The sequence below is a fragment of the Protopterus annectens genome, chromosome 9.part0 (genome assembly GCF_019279795.1).
Source record: "Protopterus annectens isolate FY-2018-M chromosome 9.part0, PAN1.0, whole genome shotgun sequence".
Lineage (NCBI taxonomy): Eukaryota > Metazoa > Chordata > Ceratodontiformes > Protopteridae > Protopterus > Protopterus annectens.
In genome coordinates, this window is record NC_056743.1 from 577,887,139 (window position 1) to 577,906,225 (window position 19,087).

Below are 19,087 nucleotides of genomic sequence, written 5' to 3' on the forward strand. Positions count from 1 at the left end.
CTCTATGTGTTGTAGTTGGAATATTGCATTCAATGTTATTCTTTTTTTATGTAATTTCTTCTATTAGTTCTTTTATTCCAGTGTCACACATAGGAATCCCTGGGTATGGCTGAACACAGTATTGTGGCCAATCTACTTACCCAGTTAAAAATGAAAGTAAATAAATAAATGCTCAGAGGTACTGTGAATAGTGATGAACTTTTTTTAAGTTATCTGCTGCAAAGCTTCAGGATCCAAGGTTCAAGCCTGACCCCCAGACATTGTCAATGTAGAACCTGCCTTCTCTCCCTGTACCTGTGTGGGATTTCTGTGGTTGCTCAACTTTCCTCCCACCTGCCATAGGTGCACTGCTTGAGTGGCTATTCTGAATTGTCCATTTGTATTGTATTTACCTTTGCCTCTTTTCAGCATTGACATACCCTTGTCATTTATAGGATTCATTGCATGAATTTTTTTTAATCTTGCCCTGGGTTACATATCTAATTATATCTAACTTACATAAACACTACAAGAAGCACATTTTTTCCATGAAATATCACAGAATCACTCTCCCTATTATGTTGTGAATGTATTTTAATCCAACACTTTCTATATGATTGCTATGGATTGTGCTGTCACCTTTCAGTCACTTCACGTATTTTTCAGCTCAATACAATTATACTTTTCTTTATCAGTGCTTTTTTAATGTACTGAGACACTTTTTGATGAGATGTATTTATTCAGCAAACAACACATTCTGACTGAACCTAAGCATGGTTTCTGGTTGTAGTGAATTTTATTTTATTTTATTTTTTTATCTTGAGTTTGGATGTTTTTTTTTTTTAGAATTTTACTTACGGTTATGTACACAATTCTCATTTAATAGGGTTGTTTTGTGTCTGTCTTCAGTTGAAGAACACCATTACTTAAACCTTGCATTCTGACAGAGAAGGTATTGTAAGACAGAGTGGATGTAATGGGGGACGGGCTAAGTTAGCCTACACATCATGCTCCCTTTATCCTGTGCTGGAGCAGTAGCAGACATGTTCAGTGGAGCCCTGAAGGAAAAAAAAAGAACCAACATAATGCAAAAAAAAAAAAAAACATTGTGTGTAATGATTTCATGTGAAATTAGAGGGCAATTGTAATAGCAGGCGTTATTTAGATCATTTCTATTAATTCCAGTAAATGTTACTGTATTCCATGATTACAGTTCTCATCTTTTACCATCAGCTAATCAGGACTGAGTTTATCATCAGCCTTCTTTATGACTCTAGAATAGCTTTACAACTCAAAAATCACACCTCAGCGAACTCAGTAGCCTAAAAGTGAATGCCACCAATTACTAAGTTTTATGACTACAATGTACACTCTGCTATACTCGAAAAATATGAGTTTATGACTGAGACAAGCATCTTTTATACTTATATCTCACAGATTCTATACAACTTTATATAATCATTGTCAAGGCTGCTGCAATTCATAAATGATAATTCTCCAAAGTAGACATCTGGAACGAAAGGGCTCTTTTGCTATATTGTCAGCAGACAGTCCTTTCTGTAACTTCATTGAATCATAACTTATGCAATAATGATTCCAACAGTATGGCCAACAGTTTCTGTATTCATACACAGCTGAGTCAAAGAAGTGACATGTAAACTTGTTTCAGGTGGTACCGCTTGGTACGCCATTCCCATTCTGCATACCTTGAATCCAGGTATCGCCATACTTCAGTCCTTAGTTGGCCACATTTTTGTCACATCTGTTGTGTTTTAACTCCTTTACTAGTATGAAATCAAACAGATTCATTTTCACATAGGCTGCTGGCATTGTACTGAATCAAACTATTTGCTGGTTTCTCATTTATCTCCCTTGTTAGGAGCTTGTTTAATTTGTATGTAAAAAAGACACTTATAGCCGTGCATGATGTGAGCTGAGCACAGAAACTACCTTAATATTTGACATCCCTTAAACAGATAAGGTGTCCACAAATTAATGTAATCAAATTTGGACCCACAGTGGTTAAATTCCTTACTCATTTGCTCAGACATAAATACTACTGTCTTTTCTTTAATGTCTCGTATTGTGAATTAATATTACTTGCAATTTGTTCAACAATGATTATTTCAATTAAGAAAAATATTAAATTCAGTACACACACACACACACACACACACACACACACACACACACACACACACACACACACACACACACAATGCTATGAGTAAAATGTGGATTACCATCAACAGCCATTTCTGTTGTCTTAAAGTCACATTTATGTGCTATGCTATGCTTGCTGGATTGCTAAGTATGATAGGACTGGGTAAAACCAATCAAAGAAGAAGAAGAATTACAGGAAATGAGAACTTGCAAAGAATCTCCTTGATTTTAATACGAGTGTCATGCAGCTGACTTTTTAAAATAATATCAGATAAGTACCTCTGGGGTTCCACAGTCACACTCTTCCCCAACTTCCACAAAACCATTGCCACATACTGGGGGTGCCACAATCATCTGCTTATCTGGAATGTTCTGAATGCATTGAGGCATTTTGTCCAAAAGGAAGCTTTGGAAGCTTTGTCGGCTACAGGAACTGAACTCTCGTGGGAACGTGGAACTGTGAAAGACAGAAGTTAACACACTTTTACAGAGTTTAGATACATTGTGGTGGAGAATTTATGCTGGTGTCCCTCTGATCCTTATTACAAAGATATCTCTGGTTTTACTCCCTTAAAAATGCACACACACACGCACACACACACACACACACACACACACACACACACACACACATATATATATATATATATATATATATATATATATATATACACACACACACACACACACACACACATATATATATATATATATATATATATATATATATATATAGATATATATAGATATATATAGATATATATATATATATATATATATATATATATATATATATACACACACACACACACACACACACATACATATATTGCCACTGGACTTTCCTTGATTGATTGCTCTCTTTATGTTCAAGTCACAGTTTCATATCTTGTATATGTTAAACTCATGAAGTTTGGAATTATTTAACAGATTATACCATTTTAACATAACAGCATATGCTGAAATCTAAATGATAAAGAAAATAACAGAAACCACAGGAAAATGTCAATAAATTCCTGATTTATTTAATCGAAAACACTATGAAACAGAACCACTGAAAACGTAGGTTCAGAACCTATTTGTTGGCTACAGTGAGCAACATGAAAATAATTAAAAATAAGAAAAACGTGTACTTCATTAAATAATAGTAAATCCATAAAACATGTATACTTCATTAAATAATAGTAAATCCATAAAACGTGTATACTTCATTAAATAATAGTAAATCCATAAAACATGTATACTTCATTAAATAATAGTAAATCCATAAAACGTGTATACTTCATTAAATAATAGTAAATCCATACTGAAATATTGGAAAACTTCACAACAAAAGATTTTAAAGCTAAAATTGCAGAACTTGGGTGTTTTTTGTTGTTATTATTATTATGATTATTATTGCTGTTGTTGTGGTTGTTGTCACTGAAGTAGTAAGCTCATATGTTTCTTTGCACATCTATCTTCTAATATTCTAGCCAGACTGAGAAAAAATTTATATCACAGAAATATTGACCCTCGGTAGAAATGCTCTTCTGTGAAGGGATTTTAGTGTGTGGTGATACCTTAGTGATGCTTGCATTATGCAGGACCCTGACGGACAGTCACAGGAACTTGTGTCATGACTCATTCCGAGGTTATGTCCCATCTCGTGTGCCATAGTTGCTCCAATACCAATGGAACTTGAGCTGTGATCCTACAGACAATGACAAGATTTTCACACTCCATTGATGTATTCATTAAAAATATCAGTGTATCACTACAACAGAAAACACAGTTTTATGTTTACACTTCTACTGCCCTCTACTGATGGGTAACAAAAGTTATAAAACTGATTACATTTCTTCCCTATCAACTGCCCAGCTATTGTTAAATTCTGCCAATGAGGATCTAAATATAATGTTTATGACTTCTGTAAAAAAGAGCAAACCAAAACTTTTATGAGAAACAGACCAAATATATGAGAGAAAAAATCTAGACATTCAATGAACATCTTGAAGTTGAATGGTAGGACAAGAGATCACAGCAATAAATATCTTGCCTCAGCTCAGGTCCTCAACTAAGACTCATATATGTAATGCATAGCACTGCCTCAGGAATCTATGAAATCAGATGAAGGATCTATATAGCTAGTTTTAAAATAGCCATTGTGGTCATAATGCATGAAGGCTAGGACAGATGAGGAGGCAGAGAGGCACTTGCAGTGCTTGCACTAACACACCAGGTCATGTCACCACCAGAGGTGGGGTTAAGTCATAAAAATTAACAATGAAAAATGATCATTGCCAAGATGTTGGCAAGACCACAAAGCTCCCTCATGGCACCATGGATGACAGCAACTCAGTGGTAATATAACGTAAGATCCAGGAGACCGAAGGTCAACAGGCAAGAAGGCAAAAATTATAACAACAAAAATATCTGGGAGAGAGTCTTTTGATTCAACCCATTTATTTCAGCAAGCCATATTCCAGAGCTATAGAATCTGTTAGCAACTATCCTAAGCAATACGATGACACTGGTCTATAAGTGTATTCAGGTTGGGGTATCTTAAAGAGGCTGCAGAAATGTGGGGGGCCTTTATACATTGATTTACTTGCCAACAATCAAGTCAAAACCTTTTGCTCTCTCATTCATCAAAGTACAGTATGAAAGGCTGATTCCATTTCTTTCAGGTTTACTTAACTATTAATATGTCAGCAACAGCTTTAGCTTTATGTAAATTATGTAAATGTGATGCTTAAGTATAAGCACTTTGCAAATGTAGAAGGACAGTGTGCCCACACAAACATATATCTATCTATCTATACATATATATATATGTATACATATATATATATATATATATATATATATACATATATATATATATATATATATATATATATATATATATATATATATATATATATATATATATATATGTATATACATAGATACATATATAAACATATATATATATATATATACATAGATACATATATAAACATATATATATATATATATATATATATATATATATATATATATATATATATATATATATATATATATATATATATATATATATATATATATATATATATATATATGGGTACACTATATAATCCCGAAATACTGTAATCCTGAATTTCAGTATTTCGAAATTACATAGCCAAAAACACAAAATTCCAAAACCTACAAAAGCGTGAAATTCAAATCCCAAAGATGTTGAATTAGCGCTTTTGCTGGAGTGGTGTGTGAATGGATAGGTGGAAGTTTAGGTAAGTACGTATGTGTAAGTGTGTTGGTTAGGGGCTTTAGTGTGTGTAAGTGTGTGTTGTGACTGTGATGTGTGTGTGTGAGGGACTGTAAAATGTGTGGGTGTGAGTTTCCTTTGTGTGTCTGTTTGTGCAATCTCGGAGTTAATATTTAAGTATGGTGGTTGTGGGGGTTGCAGGCAGGCTTGCCCCCCTGCTTATCTGTAGTGTAGTATTATATATTTGATTGTGGGGGAAATTGTGTGTATGTGTATGCTGTATGTGTAGGGTACATTCGGGATTTTAAATTTTGCGGTTATGGGGTTTTGGGATTTTGTATTGTAGTTGTGTTTTTAGCTATGTAATTTCGAAATACTGAAATTCAGGATTTCACTATTTCGGGATTACAAAGTGGACCCATATATATATATATATATATATATATATATATATATATATATATATATATCTTCCCCAACATGAAAACACCGACACATAAATAATCGAAACTGCAAATCACGGACATTTAAAAGGTAACGGGTTTAAATTTCGCTAATCATGCCTACCATAAGGACTTAGTAATACAATGATCGTAACACATGCATAACACTGCCGCACTTACTAAAACATGGTAGGCATGATTAGCGGATTAGCGAAATTTAAACCCGTTACCTGTTAAATGTCCGTGATTTGCAGTTTCGATTATTTATGTGTCAGTGTTTTCGTGTCGGGGAAGTGGCTGTCGATCTTCTTAGTTGTCGATGTAGTAACCTGGATCCATATATATATATATATATATATATATATATATATATATATATATATATATAGATATATATATATATATATATATATATAGATATATATATTTATATAAACACACACACACACACATATATATATATATATATATATATATATATATATATATATATATATATATATATATATATATGGGTCTACTTCAGAAGATCAACAGACCATTTGATCGACATTCATTTGGTTGACAGCTCATTTGGTCGAAAACCAGTATTCAAGACACTTAACAGGGATTTGTCCCCCTCCCTGATGTTGTGTGACCCTGGAGTTGATATATATAGTTAGGGGGGTGGGGGGCATAGCACCCCACATTGGGGGGTGTGGGGGGCAAAGCCCCATACCTATTTTCATTTAAAATGTGTAGTTTTTGTTGTATTTTCATGCTTTTAAATGAAAATAGGTGAGGGGCTTCTCCCCCCACACCCCCCGATGTGGGGGGCTGTACCCCCCACACCCCCCTAACTATATAAATCAACTCCAGGGTCGCACAACATTGGGGAGGGGGACAAATCCCTATTAAGTGCCTTGAATACTGGTTGAAAACCAAATGAGCTGTGGACCAAATGGTCTGTCGATCTTCTGAAGTAGACCCATGTATATATATATATATATATATATATATATATATATATATATATATATGTGTATGTGTGTGTGTGTATATATATATATATATATATATATATATATATATATATATATATATATATATAGATTTATATATAAAACATACAAAGCAATGTATCTAATGAAAAAAAAGGCCAGTATAGCTAACAGAAAATCAGTTTATCCTATACACTGGCTTTTTTTTCTGTGAGTGATCACAGTACAGTGGGGATCAGGGAGTTTGCCCTCTTTCCACTGTAGTGGGATCTCAGAGTTGGTATACATAATTAGCAAGAGGTGGGGGTGCAGGTCACCCCCCTGCAAAAATGTTTTCATTTCCTTTTTTGTTGTTGATCACCTAGGTGTGCTTGATTATTTCCTATTTGAAATATGTATACAGTGTCATATCTATGCTTATCTATCAATCTGTCTATCTCAGACTATCTATCTACATATAAAAATAAAACACACACACACACACACACACACACACACACACACACACATTACTCATATGCACCCCCCCCCACACACACACACACACACACACATTACTCATATGCACCCCCCCCACACACACACACACACACACACACATTACTCATATGCACCCCCCCCACACACACACACACAAATTACTCATATGCACCCCCCCCCACACACACACACACACGTAAATATATATGCTTGGAGGAAAAAATTTTAAATATCCATTGGTAGAACATTTGGAACACTGGCATTTTTGCTGGGTTTCATTATTTCAGGGGATCAAGAATTTACCCTTTCTCCAAGACTGTGCATTTTTAGTGTTATGTATCATCTGGACAAAACCCAAAAAATGGGGGAGGGAGGCAAAGGCCCAAAAATAGGGACATATTTTAATTATAGCCCTTATAAACTTAGTTGTTAAATTTACAGTGTTTGTTTTAACATGCATTTTTTGTGAAGTTTAATGTTTTGTATTTTGAACTTTCAATGTTTTGAATATGTTTGTATACATACATATATATATTTATGAAGAGATATAGTCTCACATATAGACATATGCTAGATATATAAGCATGCTTTCACATATGCATGCATTCTTCCATATAGATGTTCTAAAAATAATCCAGGTGATGATAAAGCTCCTTACTGATTTACATGAAAGTAGTGAGTTATTCTGAAGGATAGCTACCTACAGATTATTTCTGTATGTTTTATTAAGTAGCATACTCGGGCTAGTATCTACCCATCCATTCATGAATTTAGCCCTAGGCATTCAGTAGGCCATTCCTGTGGGCTTCCCATATTAGATTTATCTCCCATTCTTCTTTAGGTCAGTGTCCAACTTCATTTTGTGGGCCTTTCATCATAATCTGTTTCATTTAAACTTCTTTGAGAATGCATGTATAGATCACATATACATGTACAATACAAAGTATTAACTTGGATTCTTCAACAACTTAGCTGACCACATAAAATGACCTCTCCAGCAGTAGCCTAAGTATTGATTGTGCAACTCATCAGAAACTCTCAGTACTTTGAATTGTTTGCAATAACATGCTAATTACTCTATTACTACTGAGTTGCAAATTTGAAAAGTGCAGTTTGTACTTTAAATTATCATCCAGGTAACCACCAAGATATTTTTTGTCCTTTACTACCTTCACCTGATTCTTATCTTACATCCGTGTCATTACTTGTGACCATGAAGTGTGCAGCCTAACATTTCTTCACATTTTGCACAAGAAAATTATTACCCATCCAGAGTAATCTATGTTGTTTTCCGAGCAAGTTACTGTGTGTTATGCTGTCATTTGCTACAGTTACTATTTTCAAATCCTCATGCAATCATTTACTACTGTTGAGAGCAATATTTTAACCTTAATCTTTATTATCATAGTGACAGCTTTCTATAAATGGATTAAAAATAAAAAAATTCAACAGTACTGTGCCCAGATTAGCATCCTATGACACTTTGTCATACGTGTATCTTGAATAAAAGGCACTCTCTTGATATTTAAACCTTGTTTTCCTACTAAACGGTCACTCCTTAGACCATAACAATTTGATTCTTCAATACTTTCATTAATTTGTGATATACTTTTCCTTGAGTGAAGGTGAATAAAATATTCTGGAATAATCTAAATGACATACATCCCAATGTACTGTTTGCCTTATACCATGTCAGTATCTCAACAGATACAGAAGTCATGGTTTAGGCCAAAGCTTATTTTACTAAATCATAATGAATTTCAGGCAACAAATTTTTAATCATAACTTCTACATCACTTCCTGGCCAAAGCGTTCCTCATTTGTTTTACATAGGCGATGTTATTCATTCAAGAGGTATACAGTACAACTGCTATGGGATTGAGACACAGCTATATCTCTTAGTGCCTCAGGATTCTGTGTCTGCCTTTACATCTCTTTCTTGTGGTCTGAAACTTATCCATGATAGGATGGTCAACAACAAACTGGAAAGTAGCACATCAAAGACTGTGGCTTTGATGCTACATGTTACCTTGAGGGATACTTCCATTCCACTTTTTTTACCTGACATCTTTTATCAGGGTGAAAACTTGCTTTCATATTTAAAGTGGGTGATCTTGACATGATTCTTGACAACAGATTAACTTTTAAAGGACCATATTCCTGCTGTTGTCAACTCCTCATATTTCCATCTATGGAACATTAGCTGTAATAAGCATCTTATTCCTCCTTGTGACCTCCCTATTACTGTTTGTGAATTAGAATATTGCGTAATGCAGTACGCTGTCTGTGTTGGTTTCCCTGATACTGACCTGGCACATCTTCAACTAGTCCAAAACTCTGCATCTCACCTCCTCACCAAAGCCTCATTTTACTCCAGTTAAAACAAAAAACATCACTAGACTGACTGTGAAAATGATTTTTGTTTAGTTATTTCATCTGAATGTAGTCCACACTTCTTCAGAATCTCTCTAGTTCTTCCTACCTTCACTGCCTCCCAATTAGACCATGAGTTAACTTCAAATGTTTGCTTATAGTATACCTTGCCCTCCGTAACTTAGGCTCTCCACACTTAAAATATCTTTTATACTTTTACAGTCCCAGTCAGACGCTATGTTCCAGCTCTTATTGTTCCAGAGTTTGTTGTTCCCTCTATGTTGACACCTTCGGTTGATGCTATATTAGGTACCAGGGTCCCTTGTTATGGAACTTCCTTCCCACGTGGCTTTCTGACTCACCTACTCTGGCAGGTTTTAAAAGTGGCTTTAAAGCACATCTTCTTTATCTTGCTTTCAGCTACGTGCTTGTATCTATTAGTGTTTGACTTTCATTATTAATTTTGTTCCCTGTTTATGTTTTCTATTAATTGTTATCTACTGAAATTGTACATTGCCTGGATTTAGGCACTTTAATAAACTTAAAATTAAACCTAAAAATAAAGACAAATGCATAATCCTCTAATTCTCTGCCCTTGCTTAGTAAATAGAGCCACTTTTACTTTTTTTTAACTATCAGGATAACATCAGGCAACCATCAGAAATTCACTGACTGCATTACAGGTTTGTGTCAGCAGTTTATTCACATATTAATTTGGGGTCCTTGCTAAGCTTCCATCCAACCCAGAGGATTGACTCTCTAATACTTTACCTGATACTTCAAGCTTTGAGCATTTATTGTTTCTTGCGCACTGCATATTCTCCTGTGTACTTTGTGATTTTTAGCATTTACTGATTTTTGCACAGTGCATGTTCTCCTGTGTACTATTACACAACCGCCAACTTCCTCTATACACAGTTCCACAATATTCCGTAATATCTGTCATAGCTTGCTTTATGGCACACTGCTGTTATTTTACACTTTTGAATAAAATTTTACAGTACAGTCATTGCCTTAAGTAGTATTGGAAGGCTTATTGTTATCTACAGACTTTTTATTTTTATTTAATATTTCTCATGTTATTAATGGAACACTTTGATATCAAACTTTCTTTTCCTGTCCACTCATTTGCCTATATGTTTTGACCTCAGTGTTCGATATATGTAAGGATATTTTATTTATTTATTTATTTATTTTCCATTTGTTTACCGAGTTAGTCCGACTGGACACAAGGTGACCATTTTCAGCAGAGGCCCTGGGAGAAAAGCTCCAGATACATAGTAAAAAATTTGTACAAAGAGCATAGAACATATAAAAGGAGTAAAATCAGAGTTTTACAAATGATGCAGCATACAGTGGTTAGAATACTGAGAAACAAATTAAACACGGTATTATACAAAAAATATACAATTACTTGAACATAAATTCAAAAAGAAGTTTCCATAGACAAACAGGGTCATAAACTAGAAATCATGACTATAAAGGTGGCCTAAACACCTGGTTCACAGTACTATGCACTAAGTGAAACTATACAATACACCGTTGATCTAGGAATGTTGAAAGTCAGGAACAGGGTCTGGATATCTATATAAGTTCATGGATTATTACTAGGCTAACTGCACTTGCAGGCAATTTTAAGGCTAGCCAATTATCCCTTTTAGTGCTTAAAATTAACCTGTTCCATTGAAGTTTTAATTCACCTAATCCTTTCCAAGATCTATATTTATACATTTCCCTAGTGATAATTATGAGATCCATGCACTGGGATAAAGAATTTAGGAACTGCCTCTGTCCATTAGTAGTACAGAGGGAGTCCTGGATACATTTCCTATTTCTCAATCATTTATCCCAGTCCTGCTTGGTCAGAGATAAACTTTGTTTTACATGGATGAGGAGTGTGTTCCAGAGCAGTTGTATCTGCAACATACACCTGTCTTGCAAACCATTCTGTTAATGTTGCAGAATAGGTTTAGGTCTCTTTGCTGCATATTTCTGATGATAACTGAGTTGCGGATATGAAGTAAGTCCATCAGTAATGGATAAGAGAATGCTTTATTTGCTAGACACAGGTCACCTCTTATCGGTCTGTCAGACACTGAATATAGTAATATGGGTTTGAGGTGGTCCATACAGGACATTTTGTTTAGGCCTTGTATTCTTTTTGTAGGGTACTTAGGTGGGTGTACCAGTTATTGCATGTGCCTGGGCAGATACATGCCAAAAAGAGCATTATGCTCAATGATTCACCCAATGAGGGCTGACTAAAGGGTGACAACAATATCACTGGCTTTAGAAGCAATCCCCTTGTTTATGAGTTGTGCAGTATAGAAGGCCTTCCTTACCACAGTGGACAAATGCTGGTTAAAAGCTAAGGTCACTATCCGCATAAGTTATCAAATCCCAAATTAGTGTGTAAAATTATTGTGTCAGCTATTAGGGGTGTGTTTTCAATGTTATAGTCCACTTGGGCTTGACTTTCCAAAGGAGGTGGCCATGCATTTTGTTATTCACATTGTAAGATTCTCTGGCAAGCCCCATTTAATACATGTCATACTTTCCTCGGCATATACAGTCAACCCTCGTCATACTTTCAGTAAGACTGTTTTTTGTTACCATAATGTTAGTTTGTAAAATTAGACCTACCTGTCCTCCAAGGAGGTTATTTGTCCGCCATCACAGACATGTCTGCATCTACGGCTTCATTTTACTGTATACATTTCTGTGTTACCTCAACAGAGATTACGTTATTTATGAAAGCATTATGCACAGAGATATCTGTGTTATTCAGATCAAACTGTAGCATTTAGTGGCTTATTTGAAAAGCACAGGAAAAACTCTTAATTAATTATCCAGGCAAACAAGTGTTTTTCATCATTTAAGCCTTTCAAGTCAACCTATTGTTGCATTACAACAACATGATTAGCTAGGTGATTTCCATGAGCTGAACTCTGCATTTTTTAGAGTTATTTGCAGGTAATTATTACACAAAGCTAGTAACAGATTATCTTGTGGTCTGTACAATTTACTTTGAGATATATATAGTCATATACTATTTTGGTTATTTTCAGTTAATTTTGCACTTTGTTATCAGTAACACATTCTGTGTAGCCCAGAATGACTATAAGAAGTTACACTGAAACATACAGTAAAAAAAAAAAAGAAAGATGTCAAGTGTGTTTTAACACACATTCTTACCATGTTCTGGATTCCCTATTGTATAGCTTTTGATTTAGTTGTGGCAAAAGTCTGTTTTTACCTCAGAAGCTGTTTGACTGTTTATCAGTGTTCCTACCTATAAACAGTTTGGCTTCTGGCTCTTTAGAGGTGTGGTGTATGTTGGGATGCAGGACCTATTCCAGCTTCTAATTAGGAAAAAAAAACACTCATGAAATTAGGTTGCTACATTTAAAACCATGTATATTCCATAAATGATATACATGGGAATAATGCCCTGTACAGGTATTCAGTGTCCACAGTTTTTCCTTTCATGTTCTATAAAAGGTATACACCACCACTCTCACATGGGTACAGATTTCAACCCCTTTCTTGAATACAAAAAGTTAAATTGTAGATCAAAGTGGACTTCTGTGACCCACCAGGTCTCAACAAATACTCCTCCATTAAATGTCTCCTTAAACTGAGGAAACTTTAACCCAAGAATTGGAGTATGAGTCTGCCATAGGTTTAAAGCTCGGTTTACTTCTGAGACAGTAAAGAACTTTACAGAAAGTTCAAGAAGTCCTACTTTGATAATTTGGAGTTTGCTCTACATGTGAGCAGAAAACAAGAATATACCAGTTTTAAGGAAGAACTTATACTACTTGGAACCAAAACTGAGTACAATTTTCATTTATGATGTTTTAAACATTTCTATAAAAATGGAGACTCCATGGTTTAGAAGCAGCCAAATATGAAAAGGATTTGATCCCATGTAAATTTTTGGAGAATATAAGCATTCTGTAGCTTCTTCTAGGTTTAATGATTTCCAAGACAAACCATGCAAAACTGGAAATGATATAACATAAAAAAGTCTGAATCATACTTCAGTACTATAAAGTATACAACTAAGAAGGGACAGCCCAGTTGAAGGAGTATATCAACTGAATTAAAAAATGTTTTGCCCGTTATTGAAAGCTTAGATAATGTGTGTCATGTATTCCTATTGGTTTAAAATCCAAGTACATGAAGTTTAATGGCTATAGAAAATTTAGATTTTGACAGCAGATAAAAATCACATGACCCACCTAGTCTACCTGTTACTTAATATTGGATATGCTGAATGTCCAACAGCATCCCCCTCTCAACAGTCCTCTAATGACTGTTGTGTGCATTTCTCATGCATCTTGAAATGAGTTCCTAGTTTCATCTTGTCACCTTTGTTAGATATCTATTTTATTCATCAATCACTCTTTCAGTGAAAGAGTACTTCCCTGAGCTGCTCAACTTGTTATTCTCAAACTGAATCCTCTGGTTTATAAACACCTCTTATTATTTTTGAGACACAATATCATTGCACGTTATTAATGTACATGAGTTTCTGTTATTTCCTTTCTTTGTCTCCTTTTTAAGGCTCCTTATATAAATCTCCATTAATCTTTCTCCTTATGTGGGTTCTGAGTCAGATTATTCTCCATGTTGTTGCTCTGCACAGAACAGCCTGCATCATTATGCTGATGACATCTTTAGTAATGCATGTAGAATTCTAGGTGAAGTCTTAGACATAGACTATAAAGAGTGGCAATAACTTCTCATTTTCTACCACTATTGTTTTACTATTCTACTAACCTTTATTGTTGCTTTTTACATTACTTTTTCACCACTAAGTCTTCAGATAGGACCATCAGGTGTCTCTCATCTTGTTTCTGGTACTGTTGCCCTGCCAGTGTGTACTATATCCCTGGATTTCTAATCCTCAAATGCAGTGTTATGCATGATTTGTCTGGAGTGAATTTGATACTGCCATGTTTTAGACCATTCATCCAGTTATACTTTCTTTTGTATGAGCTATACTGCATAATGTTGGAAATAGTCGTGTGGCATGGAGCAATAAAGGCATAAATATAATCATGATGACTGACTTGGGAATGGCAGGAGCTGGGTAGGGAAGGAAGGAGGGAGGGAGTGAGTATTGTTGAATTACCCATCCTAGGAATAGCATGCTGGTTCAGACTTGTCCATAGCTGAGTGAAGCAATAAACAACACAGGGTTAGTGGCAGTTGCATGGTATGTCAAGCAGCTTCATGCTACATTTGAAACTTATATATGCAAGGAAGTCCACACTTATAACTTAGAGCCAGTAGTGCAGAACTGACCTCGGCAGCATGGACAAGTCAACACAAGGAGGGTTTAAAAACCCAAACACCCAAATCTGCAAGAATAATTATCACCTCGCAAGCTAACACTCATCTCTAATACCAGCTGAATGACCTTGAGATTTGAGAAGAACTGGCTTGATCAAATAGTAGAGGGGGGACAGTGTTCATGGATGTGGGGACAGTAAATTATATAGGAGTTGCTACTACATAATTAGGAATCAGTAGCAGAAAATAAAAGCGTCTTCCTCCATAGATTCAGCTAGGCTGCTAATAAGAACAGTGAAAAGGACCAGACTGAGCAGTGAACTCTGCTATACTTATCTGGTTGCTATTTTTATCTAAAGAAACTCCATTTACTGTAATCCTCCCTGTCTTATTCCCTGCATTGTATTTTTGCAATTCTAATTGTCTATGAACTGCCTTCAAATCTGTCCATTTTTTTTACTAATTTTATATTCAAAGAAAGTCATCGGATTTCATGTATACACAAAATTTGGCACTTTATTGCAAACTTTATACAACTTATTAAAATTACACAGATTGAACAGGATAAGTAATATGCTTTGTTTCTGGCATCTTCTCCAGTGCCATAACCTACAAGTGATAACGAATACAAAACATTACACAAACACATAACTCCATGTGCATGGATACAGCCCTGTACACAATTATACACATGTCTGGGAAATCCAGAGAATAAATTCAAGAATATATACGTATGAGTTATATAGATATATATTAACAGAAAAGATTACCGCTTTTGTGAGGCCCAAGCCTCCAATACCCTTATCTTTGCAGGGGAATCTGTCACCTCTACCAATGAATTATATTATTTTAACTGCAATACTACTAGAGGTCAGGGGAAGAGGAACTCCTCACTTCAATAACCTTACTCAACAAAATGCATTCTCTAATATGAAAGAATGACAGACTGAATTATTTATGTGTTGCCTGACTAAAGTAAAAACATACTTGAACAATTGCATTCATAGTAAATACTTCTAATTAATTTGTTAGTACCATTAGACAGTAATATATCATTTTAATCATGTTCTTTCTTCTATAACATCGTTACCACTATACAAGCTGCATATATACATAATCCTAGATGTAAAGACAAATTTATTTGCAGAGTGAAACTCTGCAAAACACATTCCAGCTGGACTTCTCATTTACTGACTCCTAATGTTTCTTAAAATGAACTAAGCTAAGCAAATAAGTATTTTATGTCCCTCTCCCAGAAAATACATTAAACAAGGTCAAGTAAAACAAACTTTTCTTTTGTATTACTTGTGTTCTAAATTATTCATAGATTATTCAGATCCCATCTCTGTGCAAGAACAGATATAGCACCCATCACATAGAACAGTACTTCTTGGTAATGTAGGAATCTACTTTAAACAAATATTGTGGTTAGAATGTACCACTTGGTTAGAATGGATGAATTTTTATAAGAAATGAGTGCACTCTAATGTTCAGTGTAAGGATAAAGTGTTCTTTTCTTTTATAATTAAGTTTACGTGCATTTTCTATGAATAAAATCTAGTGTATTGCACAGTAAATCTCAGACTTGACATTGACAAACATATCAAAACGTATTCTGTTATGGCACACTTTCAGAAAAGGGACACATAAATCCAAATATTGACCATCACTTTGTATAAATATTTAAAACCTGTAATTTAAAAAAATAAAAACTCCCAAAAATGATTTGCTGCTTTCAAGTACTGACCATAAAATACAGATTTTTTTCACATGTGAAGGGTGAGCATTTATAGTTAATAAACCTATTATCTCATATAGGTACGCTATGCAAGATAGAGCTACATGATCCTGAACAAATGTAAACACCACATTCAGTGCACCTGTTGTTCATTGTTGCTACAAGTAAGCAAAAAAAATCCTTTGTAAAAATATTAAAATTTGTTCAAACTCTAAAGTACTTACTCAAATAATAAATTCTGCTAAACTTATTTGAAAAACTGGAAGCAGATATAGACCCTAAAGCAGTCCCACTAAACTAGATAGTATTCCTGTTAAAAAAAATGACTGCATAAACAAAACTCCAAAAACTACTAATTTAAACTAATCAGGACTAGAACCTAACAGTTTGTCCTAATTCAAACATAACAGAAGCAGGAATGCTTAGTTGCAAAGAAAACAAAGTTTTCCACTGAAAAATTAAGTTTGTTGTTTTCTTCTTCTTTTATTTTTGCATTCATGTAACATGCAATGACTTCCTTTGTCTATGATGGCAGTTTTAAGGCAGACATATTGCTTTAACACTCCATCTTCCTCCTTGTTTGTTACACCTTAGCAAAGACAGGACCTTGGAATACACCCTGTGATGTGATACAGTGTAATGCTAATGTGAAGAAGATGGTAGATAATTTTTCTCATAATACCCATAACTACAAGAAGGACTAAATGAAACTTTGTAACTCTTACAGTAAGTGTTGATCGAGATACCAGTGAGTGGTGGCATAATATCCAGAACTACAAGAAGGACTAAATGAAACTTTGTAACTCTTACAGTAAGTGTTGATTGAGATACCAGTGAGTGGTGGCATACTATCCATAACTAGAAGAAGGACTAAATGAAACTTTGTAACTCTTACAGTAAGTTTTGATCGAGATACCAGTGAGTGGTCGCATAATATCCATAACTACAAGAAGGGCTAAATGAAACTTTGTAACTCTTACAGTAAGTGTTGATCGAGATACCAGTGAGTGGTCGCATAATATCCATAACTACAAGAAGGACTAAATGAAACTTTGTAACTCTTACAGTAAGTGTTGATCGAGATACTAGTGAGTGGTGGCATAATATCCATAACTACAAGAAGGACTACAAACGTTTCTTTAATGAAACTTTATAACTCCTAAGTTTTGATCAAGATATCAGTGACTGGTGATCTGAGCACAGATCTTGAGTTTTGCTAACATTTTCTTCTGTACGAAAGCACACAAAGTTATACAAAACTAGGACCTAAATTTTATGACTCTCAAGGAAATGCAACTGTAGCCTGGCAGTACTTGTAGCAATGATAGTCAATAACAGGTATGTGACATTTGTGTAAAAGGAGAGCATCCAGATGTCATTTCAAAATGTATTTACTACATTCACAGCACAAAATTGCCAGTGAAAGCATTTTTGGAAGAATGCAGTACAGAAGACATGTAACAGGTCCTTAATGATAGCACATGAAGTACTACATTTTAAAACTTCAGTTTGTGAGTACCTGAAAAGTGATATTCACACTTTCTCCATAGTGGGTGATAAACCAAAACTGGAACTTAACACTCTGAATTTATTATTGAAATAGCCAAATGGCTTGCTACTAAATTTTTATCCTTTAACAACAGAGGTATGACAACTCTTATGACAGAGTTTTATGTATTTTGATCACTGGCCATATAGTTAAATAATTCAGGTAGATTTTAATGTAGGCCAACAAGCAGTTGTCCTTCCTGAGGTTCATTAAAAATTTGTCTGGATTGAAAGCATTTCAGTAGTTTGTTAACTGTCTGGATATTCCATTGTACATAGAAATATCTAGAATAATTGTTGCACTACAACTAAGCTGGAGGTCAGGGATTAAATCTAAGTGCTCCCAGTGTGTTAATCCTCAGCAGTGTAAAACTGACAGAGAATCACTGCCTCTGTGATGTAATAGGATGAAATTCTGGCTATGAATCAGACAATCTAGAATCAATAGTGACCCAGCAACTGGGGAAGTTAATCAGTGGGGACTGACGCTTGGAATTAGCAGCTGAAGAAGAGGGAGTTTATAGATATTTGATTGCAGAATTGACACTTGTGGGTAAGACCAGAGGCATACTCTTTGTACAGAATTTGGGTGTCAGGGACCACTATAGTGTGATCTTTATTAAACCATTCATTTTTCAGGTCTTTCTAATATTATTAAAATGGCATTCTATCCTTTCACATAAAAATCTATTAGTTAAAATATTGAAAACTACACTGGGCTGAAATGTAAGTAGATACTTCTCTTCACTTTTGATTATTTTTCTATTAAATGTTATCAACAGAAATGTAAATTCTATATGCATATTATAAATTTCTACATCTGTATGTATGCGCCTGCTGTAGATATATA

General features: G+C 34.7%; 1 protein-coding gene across 3 annotated transcripts in view; it reads right to left on the minus strand.

Moving 5' to 3' along the window:
- Window positions 1-19,087, minus strand: part of LOC122811336 (zinc metalloproteinase-disintegrin-like batroxstatin-1) — a 301,349-nt gene that overhangs the window by 216,155 nt on the left and 66,107 nt on the right. For all 3 annotated transcript variants that reach the window (XM_044083108.1, XM_044083107.1, XR_006366236.1), the window contains exons 6-7: window positions 3,705-3,835; window positions 2,422-2,599 (exon numbers count right to left, since the gene is read on the minus strand). In XM_044083108.1, the coding sequence (XP_043939043.1) occupies window positions 2,422-2,599; window positions 3,705-3,835 (309 nt within the window). The remainder of the gene's footprint in view (window positions 1-2,421; window positions 2,600-3,704; window positions 3,836-19,087) is intronic.